This window comes from Pan paniscus, chromosome 5 (assembly GCF_029289425.2).
Source record: "Pan paniscus chromosome 5, NHGRI_mPanPan1-v2.0_pri, whole genome shotgun sequence".
Lineage (NCBI taxonomy): Eukaryota > Metazoa > Chordata > Mammalia > Primates > Hominidae > Pan > Pan paniscus.
In genome coordinates, this window is record NC_073254.2 from 149,118,553 (window position 1) to 149,132,889 (window position 14,337).

General features: G+C 36.5%; 1 protein-coding gene across 1 annotated transcript in view; it reads left to right on the top strand.

Annotated features, from left to right (window-relative positions):
• Nucleotides 1-14,337, top strand: part of LAMA2 (laminin subunit alpha 2) — a 637,137-nt gene that overhangs the window by 241,884 nt on the left and 380,916 nt on the right. Inside the window, exon 5 of the mRNA XM_055114116.2 lies at nt 13,493-13,672. Coding sequence (XP_054970091.2) covers nt 13,493-13,672 — 180 coding nt within the window. The remainder of the gene's footprint in view (nt 1-13,492; nt 13,673-14,337) is intronic.

The following is a 14,337-nucleotide window of genomic DNA, read 5'->3' on the forward strand; positions in this document are numbered from 1 at the left end:
AACAAGATTTTAGAGACTCACTTTTCTTTTTCTTAAAAGACTGCCACACTTAGCCATCTGATATGGAATGGCATCTCCTCTTAATGAGCCTGTGTCTTTATTTGCACCTTATCAAACTGGGAGATACTGAAGATGGCAGTGATGCTGATAGTAGTGAGACATGGAAGATGTAGAGGAAACCTACAAAGAAGCCTGAGATAGGAGAGAAAGGGTAATTTTTAGAAGTAGATTGGGAGAATTGCATTCTGGGCAATAAATATTCACTGGACTTACGGCGTATTCCTTTTTTTAAGGAACCAAGTTCACAGTTGTTAGAACTACAAGAGCACAACATTACATAATCGTGACATCAAATAAGCATAAAAATAATGCTTATTTTTAATTTTTACAGGTGCCATTTTATAAACTATCTCTATAAAGAGATTAATGTTAGCTTCTTGTTTTGGAAATAAGATAATGGGAGGGAAGGATAAATGAAACAGTTTTGTTGCCATCTCTCATTGTGAGCCAGTTTAGAAATGAAAACAAACAAACAAAACAACTCTTAAGCCCAACAGCAACATTCATTATAATTTTCCTAATTACACTCCCTTTTCTTTTTGCTAAGAAAGAATGGTTGTATTTTTGTCATTAATAGAAAAGGGAACAGTGCCTAAACAACCTATTATAAATTCTTCTGGGAAAGCATATTACAAATAATTGAAAACAACCCTGATTCTGTGAACTTGGCAGCAAATGTATAAAAGAAAGCAATTCAGCCCTGGCCCCTGGATGATTGATTAAATGTTTTATTCTTTTTACCTTTCATTCATGCTGTGTTTGTCAAGAGGAAAGAGAAAAGGAATGTTGTGAAATGAAGTCCACTTTAGACGAATAACTTACAATAATGATCAGTGACCTCTCATCAGCTGTTTATTCATTTTTCTTGAGTTGTAATATTTCTTAATATTAGCTATCCTGCATGGACCCGACAGAAAATAAGGTCCTGAGTTTTAGCTTGTCCCCAACTCCCTGCCAGCTAACCATCAACACAAGCTGTATCTGAGCTTCTTTGAGGGCATGGCCCTGCAGCTCCCTGTGGTCAGTTATTAGTCTGAGTCCAGCAAAGGAACAAGAACACTGTGTGCTTGCTAAATCTACAGAAAACTTCATCTTCTGGTTGTGTGGGAGGAGAGGTCCCTTTGTGTACTCTGTTTCTTTGAAGGAACTAGGGATCTGTTGGTGCTGTACAGATGTCGAGGTGCACAGAGCCAACATCCTACAAACCTAGTAAATAGATGATTAGGATCCAACTCTGTACAGAATAATGGTAGGAACCTAAACCTTGGGGTACTGTTTACTTGTATCAAAATTGTTGTTGTCCTATAAGCCATGTAAAATTAACTACAAATCTCCTCAATGAAACACTTTCTTAGAACTTTGATATTTTTAAATGATATCTCGCCATCTGTGTACATCACAATGTTGAGCTACAAATGTGGTGGCTCTAACAAAATTTTAAGTATGAAGTCAGATGTATAGAGGATCCCTTCTCCATCACGGTCTTCTGTTTTTCATTTCCCGCTTCTCACAAACTACTGCCCAGATGTCAATAATTCTACAATCTCCTCTTCCTGCAACCTTCGTGTTGGTCCTTAGTCGTCTACTCTGATCTCAACCGCAAAAGTCAGGGGATGAGACTATAGGCCATCCCCAGAGCAACAGCCTCAGCACCTCAGCACAGATCTGGAGGGGATTTGAGCTAGAAAGAACTCTGACCTTACTCTTTTTTTTTTTCTTTTGAGACAGAGTCTCGCTCTGTCGCCCAGGCTGGAGTGCAGTGGCACAATCTCGGCTCACTGCAAGCTCCACCTCCCGGGTTCATGCCATTCTCCTGCCTCAGCCTCCCGAGTAGCTAGGACTACAGGTGCCCGCCACCACGCCTGGCTAATTTTTTGTATTTTTAGTAGAGACGGGGTTTCACTGTGTTAGCCAGGATGGTCTCGATCTCCTGACCTCGTGATCTGCCCGCCTCGGCCTCCCAAAGTGCTGGGATTACAGGCGTGAGCCACCGCACCCAGCCTCTGACCTTACTCTTAATTGCTTGCATGAAAATTGGATATGGATAAGAATGCAAACCCAAGAACGTGTCCTGCTTTCCTTGATGCACATTCTCCTATTGATGTTCAGTGACCTTAGCATTTCCAGAAGCACCTCTTTATTGTGGATGGAAACTTACTTATTCATGTTGTCTCAGGCTGTCCAGGTTGGTAACAGGTAACTGCTATAAAGGATGGAGCACATCCTGCTAAATGGAGAGATCCAGTGTCATTTACATTTTTTTTAACTCTTTCAAGGGTAATGGCAACTAACAATAGTTTCTCCTGTGTGCTAGATATTGTTCTAATCATTTCACATAAATTATTTCTTTTAATCCACCAAACAGCACTATAAGATAGATATTATTTTTATTTACCTTTGTTAGAGAAAACTGAGGTATAGAGAGATTAAGTAAATTGTCTAAATTCACACAGATAGTAAGTGGAGGAGCCAGAATTTGAACACAAGCAATTTGTCTCCAACAAATTTGATCTTAAACTATGGTTAACTCTCTGAACACACACACAAACACACATACGTACATGCAATCACACAAAGTATCAGGCACATGGGGATAGATAGTATTAGAAAAGCATATACATACAAACATCCCTACAGTTGTACACATAGACTCAGGTTTATAAACCCACTGAAGTGAAGACTCATCATTTATGAAAATATACAATTTCGTTCTGCAAAATAATTTAATTTTTAAAAATTCCTTGTGCAATGAGAAAAGATCAGAGAGGCCTGCAGTTTCCTTTTACAGAGCTAGGCCAGGGGCTGTATTTAGAGTAATTGAACACATGATTTTACTTGAAAGCGGAGAAACTTGACCAACTGTGAATACGCAATTTCACTCTACAGATGAAATAAAATTAAACGGGGCAAAAGTAAAGAAGAATGGAGACTAGGTGAAGTGATGGAAAGAGACACCAAAAAATTAGTCATGTGAAAACAAAACTAAGAGGAGAGGGAAAGGTGGCAAAAGAAGGGAACATTCAGAGAATGTTGATATATTGAGAGGTGAGAATAGGGAGTTGGTAGGCAAGTGTCAGAGTGTGGGAGGATGGTGACAGTCACTAGGAACTCCAGTTTGCATACACACAATGTTAAGAACATTAGAAATTAGCTAGCCAATGGAATGCTCAGTCTTGAAGAGCTGTGTCTCTGCTTAAACTCCTGTATGCATTAGTATGATTCCATAAATTTAAAGTCTCTGACATCTTGAGTTTTAAGCTTTCTGAACATTAAATCAGTGGAGGCTGCTAGTAGCTATCCTGAAATGCTGCTTCTATACATATGAGTAAAAATCCAAATTAATGTATTTATACAGCTTTTCATTTGTGTACTCATAAAATACACACACACACAGAGAGACAATTCAACACACACACACACGCACACACAATTCAACTTTTCTCTGAAGAACCTTTGAGTCAGAGAATGAGAATGAAGGAGACTGAATTTCTCTTTTAAGTTCCTGTCTAGGTTTTGTTCCAATCTAATGACACAGGATCTGGCACTGTATTTAGACCTCCTGCTCCAAGATTTTATTTTTATTTTAAACAAGTGTTCCCACATGGGGACTGAAAACAAAACAGGAAAATGTTGCTTAAGTTTTCCTTTGAGCTGTTGTTATCTGACTTTCAAGTGTACTGATTGTTCCGTCTCACCAATGTAGGTCATTGTACTCTCAGTTACTTTGTTTTCTATCCGAACTTTCTCTAACAGCTCTCCACATTAAGGGAGATCATGTTATTTCACATATTTATTTTTGTTATTAACATATTTTCTTCATCTCACTATAATTTGAGGTTTTAGCACTTTCTTCTTTGTAGAATTTACCATAAAGCATACGTATTTTCGAAAACTAGGGAATGGCTTTTACTTACTAAAGTACTTAAGTACTAAACCTATCATAACCAATTTCATTTATTAAGATGTTAGTAAGACTTTAGGAGTTGTTGGTTCTTTTCCGGAGAATAATGCTTTAGCCCAGCAGTCCCCAACCTTTTTGGTACCAGGGATTGGTTTTGTGGAAGACAGTTTTTCCATGGAATTGACAGGGGGGATGGGGAGTGGGGATGGGTTTCCAGATGAAACTGTTTTACCTCATATCATCAAGCATTAGTTAGAGTCTCATAAGGAGCCTGCAAGCTAGGTCCCTCACATGCACAGTTTACAATAGGGCTTGTGCTCCTTTGAGAACCTAATGCCACAGCTGCTGATCTGACAGGAGGTGGAGCTCAGACACCTCCTTCTGTGCAGCCTGGTTCCTAACAGGCCACAGATAGTACTGGTCCATGGCCCAGCAGTTGGGGACCCCTGCTTTAGCCCTCAACTCTTAGGCATGTTTCAGTTCTGATTTTGGTCAGCATAGAGCTTTCCTTCTATTTACCAGGAGGGTCTCTACTGATATGGATCAATGGCAGGAGGTGATATTGGGTCTGGAACTATCCTTTGGCCTAGTGACATTTGTACTCTAATCTGCCTCACTCCTGCCCCTTCTCAGGGGACCTGGGCACCGTCGGATCCCATGACAGGTCCTACGTGGTGACCTAGGGCATGGTAAAAAGTCTACCTCAGGAAGCCTAGAATGGATAGAATACAAATTCATCCAACACAAATTCATGAAGAAAAGCCAAGATCTGCAGAAAATCAAACAGTAAAGACTATTCCAGAAGAGCAACAGGAGGACGATAAAGAGGAGATGGAGTTAAAATACTGGGTCTGTCATAGACAGGATTGGAATGGAATCCCAAATCAGATGATAGAATGAAAGGAAGGTACATGGAATAGACTCTCACTAGTGGTGAGCTTTCTGTCACTACAAGTCTTCAAAAGGGGCCTAGATGACCAGTTCTTTTTCATCCAACAAATGCTTATTGAACCCTTCCTCTGTGGGTAGTGATGAGCACATTCAGTGAATTCAGACTGGAATCGAACACATTGTAACCATTAAATGAGTTAATCTTATATGAGTTCATACATACAGATCACTTGCAAGAGTGTGTCATATCCAGTAAGTTTGCAAGAATAACTACTATTGTTTTTGTGTACAAGATCTTGTGTATTGTAATTTCTGAAATAGCAATGAGGTTGGAATACATGACTAATGATTTTATTCTCTTATGATATCTCTGGTTGGGGCACACCCAAAACAAAATTTGGAGCAATGCAAATGTTCGAGGAGAGTGAGAGAACTTCCTTCTGGTGTTTTTCTCTAATGACTTGCTCTGAAGCTACTCCTCTTAGATTCTTTCCTAGATGTGTATTCCTATATAGTCTTAGCTTAACAGCACAAAGATTTAACAGTGGTGTCTGCATTTGATAAAATGTAAATGAGAAGCTCCCAAAAGAGATTGAGAAGCTCTATTTTGACAACTCTTCTTTTATCTGTGTAATTATTATATACTTTAACTGAAGAAAGAAAAACACAAAGATAAATACAATATTTCAACTTTGAGTACTTTTTAAAAATTATTTGAAAGCATTTAAAAATAGATGTAAAATGAACTCCTGTATGTCAAATTCCTTTCAGAGAAAAAAAAAAGTGAGAGGGAAGGGGGAAATTTGCATTTAATAATTTTTTTTTTGTTTTTTTGAAAATTTCAGGCACTTAGTAATCACTGTTCCTTTTGTACGTCATGCCCAATGGGAACGATACCAGGATCTTTCACTCAATTCTGTGGATTACAGGTCACCCACCTGGGCATGTTTCAGATGAAACTAACCTAAGCTCATCTTGAATAAGGGGCTTAGAAGTAAATGCTTTGTTGGTTGCTTTGAGTTGTACAAAGCAGGACGACCACCAGAGGCTTTCTAAGAAAAAGAATCATAGAGACTTTGATAAAATTGGAACTCCTAAAGCAGCTAAGGCTTTGCTTCTATTTTTGATCATTTTTAAAAAGTTAGTTCTTCTGGTGTTTGGTAGTTCCATAGTAGTTAGAAAGCACTGCCACATGAAATCTGCTATTGGTACAAAAAGAAAATGTTACAGCCAACTCTGATACAACATGAGAGAGAGAGAGAGAGAGAGAGAGAGAGAGAAGGGAGAGAAGAGACATGTTCTTCTTTGACCAGCAGGAAACAAAAAAAAGCTGCACAAACCTTTTAACTAGTTTCACTAGCAGAAAAGAAAAATAAAAATATAAAATAGCAAATAATCTTTAAAGAAAACTGATTTTCTTATTATGCTGAAATTTATTAAAGACTATTGTGTTGACTGAAGAATATGTTTAAATATTTTGTGGAAGGCAAAGCTTTCATTCAGGAATGACAAGTGCAAGGACTGTAATTCTAAAGAAATTAAAGAAAAGGAGAATGGCAATTTAAGTTCAGGGACAATTGGAATCAAGCAGTAATGATTTACAGCTTTTTAAAATTTTCAGGCACTTAGTGGTCAGTGTTCCTTTTATGCGTTATGACCAGCGGGAAGGATACCAGGATCTTCCATTCAGTTATTATGGGTTACAGGTCACCCATCCGTGACCTGTGGTCACAGTGTTAGGTATCGAAAGCATAATACCTTCTTATCTAAGAAGGAAAGACCTGTTAAGTCTAAGCTTAGGGGTAGAGTTGTCAACGATACAGTCATATTTGTTGAACAGTTCAAGTTGCCATTTCTTGTATTCTTGGAAGAGGTAAGTTAAAGAAGGTTGTGCACAGTTCTTGACATTTTATTATTACAGCACTACCTTTCAAGCCACTCGGTAGTCATCGGACATGTAAGAGTAGTTGTTCTGTTTGGTCGTGTAAATTTCTAGTGACAGTAGGAAAAAAAAAAAAGACCTTTATTAAAGACCTTCCAAACTAATTCAGTGCCCTACATGCTGCATGAAAATGAGGGCTTTCCAGTTCTGAGTAGAAGGAATATTAAGGCACCTGAAGGGACAAATCCATTTATAAAATTATTTTTCTTTTTGTGATAAAAATATAAATGGCTCTGCTAGTATACTAAAAAATATAAATGGCTCTACTAGTATATTTAATAATCCTTCATTGATTTACCTAAACGTATGAAGATACCCATATAATATTTTTAAAAATAAGTTATTGTAGCTCTAAAATAATTTATTAGACTAGAATAAATAAATTTATGCTAGAATTTATGATGAACAGTCAATAAATGGAATTAAAAATATAGGTAAAATACAGTTAAAATATATACAAATTTTAAGTGATACATGCAATGCACAAATTGTAAATGTTTGATTGAGGAAAGAGCTAATTCATTGGAAGCTCTATTCCAGTCTAGTATTTGGGGACTGCTATTGATATGTTCATTCAAGAAATAATTACTGATAATATAGTATGTACTGAAATCATTATGCTAAACACTGAGGGTTTACAATAAATAAGAAAATGTATACCCTCATTGAACTTAAATCTAGTAGCAGACACAAGCAAGTAAATTGGCAATAAAAATAGGGGGAGTCAAGGGAGTTTGGATAAATTATAGAAGGAGCTCCTAGACAGTCCATGGAGGTATTTGTGGGAGGATGGAATTGGCAACACAGCTGAGATTTTAAAGATATATAAAGTACATCTGTGTAAATGGCAAGCAGTGAGAACACAGAAAAGGTGTTTGAGGAAAGGGCCTAAAGATAAGATAGACCATGACACAGAAAGGAAAGTAAAAATGATTCAGTGACCATCTAGTAGATATCCAATACATATATTTGAGTGAATGAGTGATAGACTGACTATATGAATGGGAAATATTGAAATATAAAGAGGAAGGCCAGAGATAAAGCTCTGAAAGGTAAGCATATATTTTAAGCCTTCAGAGTACCTAATTTTCTGAATATGCAAATGAGCAGTATTAGAATTAATAAAAATAACCCTAAAAATGAGAACTCTTGGTTGGAGAAAATAACAAAATATGAAGTAAAGGAAAATTGACAGAATACTTCAAAAACTGTGCCTGATATAATTGGAAATAATGCCTGGAAACAGATTGAGTCCATAATCCTGTATGTGTTCATTAAGGCCAGGAAGATTCTTGGTAAGGAAATGTCTAGTCTGAAAGGTCTAAAGATTTTATTAATCTGTATAATAAATTATATCTTATGAAACTCTTGTCATTTATCCAGTATATTTGAATTACCCGTGCATTACTGTTTCATATATTCATGGTACTTTCATATTTTATAACATTTAAAAATATTTCAATATTCCATTGATTTGAATAAGATTTTTTAAATTACAGTGAAAGCTTTCTGATAAGGTATGGTAAGATTATTTTTCAGTAATTATGCTGATACATATAATAAAGCTACTGACAATTCATAAAGATGATAATACACTTAGTACAAACTGAGCTTCAATGGGATTACTAAATGAGTATGTGAGGACAGAGCAGAGGAAAAGGCCAAGGGTTGAGCACTGTGGTGCTCTATTACGAGAAAGTTAGGAAGGATTAAAGTTGGCAGTGAAGGGGATTGAGAAGGAGTAGCTGAAGCAGTAGAAGGAAAACAAGAACAGTGTGTCCTGGAAGTCAGTGGAGTAATCACTTGTCTCAAATGCTGCTAATAGGTCAAATGTGGTGAGAACTGAGAAATGGACATTTCATTTAGTAATGTGAAGGACATTGGTGACTTTCCCAAGAGCAGTTTCAGTGGAATGGAGGAAGACCAATGGAATAATAGGAGCATTGTGGAGGAATAAACCAAAATGTACCTATTTACCATCCAGAGCCAGACTCAGAGCCTTTACTCTGTGCTAGAAACACAATGACCAATTGTTGCATTGTTCCCTTTCCTTGAGCTTTCTACAGCTCACCTCGCTTCTTCAAACATGTACAGTCAGACCTCTGAATCTGTGGATTCCACATCCATGGATTCAACTGACTGCAGAAGAAAAATGTTAGAAAAAAATCTGCATCTGTACTGAACATGTGCAGACTTTTTTCTTGTCATTATTCCCTAAATAATATGGTATAACAACTATTTACATAGTCTTTACATTTTATTGGGTATTTAAAGTAATGTAGATGTGATTTAAATAATTTTGAAATATGTGTATAGGTTATATGCACATACTATGCCATTTCATTTCAAGGACTTGAGCATCCTCAGATTTTGATATCCACAGGAGGTCCTGGAACCAATCCCCACAAATCCCCTGAAACTATAACTGATGAGGGGTGATGGTACTTCTTTTTTTACACAGTCAAAATAAAAGAGATTAGGCTTGTTTTTGTTACTTCTCCCCAAATAATGCCATATTGAGCATGACTGGATTTAAGAGGTTCCCAGATGTCTCAGCCACTCATTTACATAAAAATTCTTTGTCCATATCTGTACATCCTTAATCTCAAGCTACACATATGGATTTACTGTTCTGTCTCCTGGGGTCAGCTTACTTTCAATTTGTTTTACCTGTTTCATTGGCACACTTGTAGAGATTGATAATACAAAAATGTTTTAGGAGAGAGCAAACCACACATCAAGTTGTCAACTTCATCCACTTCCGCTTCTGATACTTATTCATGATCTTTCGGTAGCCTTCATTCTCCCATCCATCCATTCACTCAAGAAACTTGTATTGTTAGGGAAGGTATTAGAATTATAGCTCTTCAAGCTTTCCAAAACAAATGTAGCAACATAAATAGACAAGCATAATAATGGAAAATCATCTATACGAGAAATCTAATTATTTGTGGCATAAATCATTTTTTAAAATGTATTCTAAAATAAAAATGCCATTGAGGCACAGAGGTCTTACTAATCTGTAAAGCAAACATGATTGATATAGTATGCTTACATTAGTAAATCAGGATTATTTGGGTGAACAGAGTATAATATTGATATAGTTATTTGATTATAAAAAGAGATGTTTCTGATAAGGTTTCCCCCCCTTTATTTGCCTTGGAAAACAAATTTCAAAGATGAGTGTCATTTTAAACTCTAAAAAACCAGTTGATAACCATAGTCTGATATTTGCAGTTGGAATGAATTCCTGTGACAGCATGAACATACACCCACCAACATGTCTGTAATAGAAACCACTTTGGAAGACACTAGAGGCTGCCACAGATTTCTCAGGTCCTCACAGCAAGACAGTGGTGGTCTTGGGGATGGCTACATTTCATCTTCCTTGAAGACAGATACCACCCTCTGGCTGTCACCCCATAGGAAATCAGGAAGTATGCTAAGCTATCCAGTGGACTTGGAATTACACTGTGCTGTGCTAGTGGAAATATCCTATCCAACATTATGATTTATTTTGAAGGAGAATGGAAAAAAAAATACACACAAAACGGTGGAAGGAAGCTGCACACAACATCGCCAAACAGCTGGCTTGCTTTATATCCCAGAAACAGCTTGGGACTAACTATATTCACAAGATCTCTTGGCAGAGTAGCTTGATGAAAATACCAAAGCTGTGAGAAGTGTTCTTTTGCTGAATCCTTCATGTAGCTATCACACGGTTTATTAACCTAAATGAGAATATGTACACCTTTTTTCCAAAAAGGTCCTTTGTATGTTTAAGTGAGAAACTTACTGATTCTTCATACGGCACAAACATGATTCACCACAGCATTCACTCCAAATAAACTCTAATAATGTTCAGAAACTATAATCCTAGACATGTAGCGATTTCCTCCTTTCTTTCAAGTAGTATTTTTGGGGACAGTCAAGAGAGAATTTGATAGAAATGTAAGCCTGAGTTCAATGGCACTGGTGATTTTTTAGGTGCCAAGGTTAATCTCAGAGGGAAATTAGTTTTAATGGCTTCATCCATATATTTATCCATTCTTTTAACATTTAACTCTAACCTCCTTAAGCCAAAAATATAACTCAATTCTAAACATATTTCTGGCTCACCTGCTAGGTGCCAGAAATGTGGATCTTGAGGAATATACAAGATCTGCTTCACTCTTTTAGAATCCCTGCATTAGAGAGGATTCAGTATTTTCAGATTCATATTTTAGAAGACATTGCATTCTATTCCTTACTAAGCATCCCAGGTAGATTCAATTAGCTGGAACATATTCATATTTTTATCATGAGGCATTTTGAGTCTATTCTTTGTGACACCAGAATTAGTTTCTCATCTCAGAGTTTGCTGTATTTCTCTGGTGACTCAAGTAGTTTATTGGCAGTCAGTTTGTAAAAGGCTCCCTGGGATTATCTAAATGCAGGACGTTAGGAATGGAAATATGTATCATTGACTCTCCTGTCAAAAAATGTAATTAACACACATGATATATCATCTTACAAAGTGGATGAAAATTCCAGTGGGTGACCTTGAGTCACAGCTCCTCAGTGCACACACTGTCCTGTACCCAAGCATCTCCCAGATAGCACAGAACTCCCACTTCCTGCATCCCTGTACCTTTAGCACTGTGTGCATGTGTGTGTGCATGTTTGTGTGTGTATGTGTGTGTGAGTGTGAGTGTGTATGTGTATTTTCAGTTCAAAATCTACCACTCAATTTCACTTTAACAATTTTGGTTTGGTTCAATTTGTTGCATAGGTAATAATAATCCATTTACAGAATACAAAAATAGTGTAAGTATGTGCTTCTTCCTATCTGTATGTTGAGAGATTCCTCATTCTTTTTTATGGTTGCAGATAATTCATTATGCAGATATACAATTTATTTAACCAGTCCCATATTGATGGATATTAGGTTATTTCCGGTCCTTTGATGTGACCAAAAAAGATTATAATAAAAAATGCTGAAAGAATAATATTGTCTTTGTCAGTTTGGGCGGCCATAAGAAAGTTCCATAGACTAGGTGGGTTGTAAACAAGAGAAATTTATTTCCCCACAGTACTGGAGGCTGAAAATCTGAGATCAGGGTGTCCGCATGGTTATGCTTTGGTGAGGACTGTTTCGGGGCTTGCAGACTGCTGACTTCTTGTAGCCTCACATGGTTGAAAGAGAGCTAGCTAGCTCTCTGGCCTCTTTTTATTAGGTCACTAATCTCATTCGGGAGGGCTCCACCCTCAGGATCTAATTACCTACCAAACACCTTGCCCCCACATATCATCACATTTGGGGTTAGGGTTTCAACATATGAATTTTAGTAGGGGGGAGGCAAACATTCAGTCCATTAGCCATATTCAGTTCACCTGTAATATAGTATCTGTATTATTTTATGTCTGTAGAATAATTCCTAGAAGTGGAATTGCTAGCTCAGAATTACTGTGTGTTTCTAATTTTGATAGTTACTGCTCAATTGACTTTCTTGAAATTTGTATCATTTTACAGTTATACCTGTAAATGTAAGAGGTATGTATCTACTCTCTTAGTCTAACCATCAGAGAGTATTACCAATATTTGTGGGGTTTGCCAACCTGAAAAAATGGGAAGTTTATCAGTGTGTTTTTAATTAACATTTATCCTATTATGAGGGAGGATCAGTATCTTATAAACTTTTAACAGTCATTTTAATTTTCTTTTCTTTGAATAGGGCCCTCATATATGTGTGCATTTTGTTATGGTGTTGGTGCATTTCTTTATTGATTTACAAGAGTTCTTTGAGTATTAGGAACATCCTTCCTTTATCTGTGCCAACAGTACCTTTTATTTTGTCACACAGTTTATTCTTCATCAGAATTCTTTGCTCTTGAGAAGTCCCTGTGAGAGCCTGCCAGCCTTCTACACCTTTGGAGGGCAGTTTGTTGGCAATTTCTCAATTTTTCTTTCACATAGAAAATGATCTGACTGAATTTTTTTTCTCTTGGTGTCAACTGTGCTGAATTATTGTCTTAAAAAATTCACCATTCCATTCAGGTTTAACACATTTTTTAGAGTGTGATTTTCATAGAGTATGTTACATTCTTGGTGAATTTTTGTCTTCTTGACCTATTAATTACTAAAAAAAAAATACGGATAATGACAACCTAAAACAACCTATTGAAATATCTCACTGTGATGATAGATTTGTCTAGTTTTCCTTGTAATTTTTGTTCTCCATATTTTAAGGCTATATAATGTGATGTTTTCAAGTACAGAATTATTTTAAGTTCCTAATGGGTTCCTTTTTTAATCTGATATTTTATAACTTTTTCCCCAAGTTTTCTGGTTTCCCACCATACCCCAGATTCTTAAGTAATTTAGGGCACAATAATTTTCAGAGAAAGAATGATTAAGAATTTATGGAAATCTTAGGAAGGTCAAATTGACGCAGTGCCTTGGAAGAGAGAAATATAGGTAGTTGAAGTATATGGAGAAATGCCTATGATATAAACAAACAAATTGCATGTACATGTATTAAGAAGACTATAACATATGTCAGTTACTTCACTAGATGCCAGTGCATAGGCATGTACCTGAATCTGCCTAACTAATTGGGAGAATGGGAAGTTAACTTTATTTTTCCAAGAAAAAGAAACAAAATCAATATTTAAATTTTGGAAAACATAATTGTTAAATTATTTTTCATATTGTGTAGATTCACATCTCTTTAATCAATGGGAGACCAAGTGCCGATGATCCTTCTCCAGAACTGCTAGAATTTACCTCCGCTCGCTATATTCGCCTGAGATTTCAGAGGATCCGCACACTGAATGCTGACTTGATGATGTTTGCTCACAAAGACCCAAGAGAAATTGACCCCATTGTCACCAGAAGAGTAAGTTATGATGACTCATATTAGAGCCTACAAATGATATCCCACTTATCTTTTTGTCTGTTAAATACTTTAAAAATGTTTTCAGTGATTTGTAGGAGTGGTTATTATCAAATTTTTATTTTAGAATTGTAAATTATTTTTATTATTATTATTTGAAATTTGACAGACTTTCCTTTGTTCAGATCCAAGCTGTGCCACTTATTACATGTGTAACATTTATCAAACATTTTAGCCTTCTCAAACTTTAATTTCTTCTTTTGTAAAATGAGAATCACAATGTCTACTTAATAATCTTATTTTTCAGAATAAAATTAGCCTTTGTCACTTTAGGGGATCTGTACTACTATTATAATTGGCTTTGGCGAGTTACTACTGGAAGTGCAGGGGCTTTGAAACATTTTTTTGCCACCACTGAGCCAGTATACACACATGCACACATACAGAGAGCAGTATGTCTTAAACCTTAATGTGTATGGGATTAGCCAGTGATCTTGTGGAAATATAGGTTATGATTCAGTAGGGCAGAGCTGAGATGCTGCACTTCAAAAACTTTCCAGGTGATGCTGATGTTGCTGGTTTGTGGGCCATCAAATAATTTGGTTTTATGCTTGATTAATGAATCACAAGCCATAGTTTTAAAAATGCACTGCTATAGGAGAAAACTG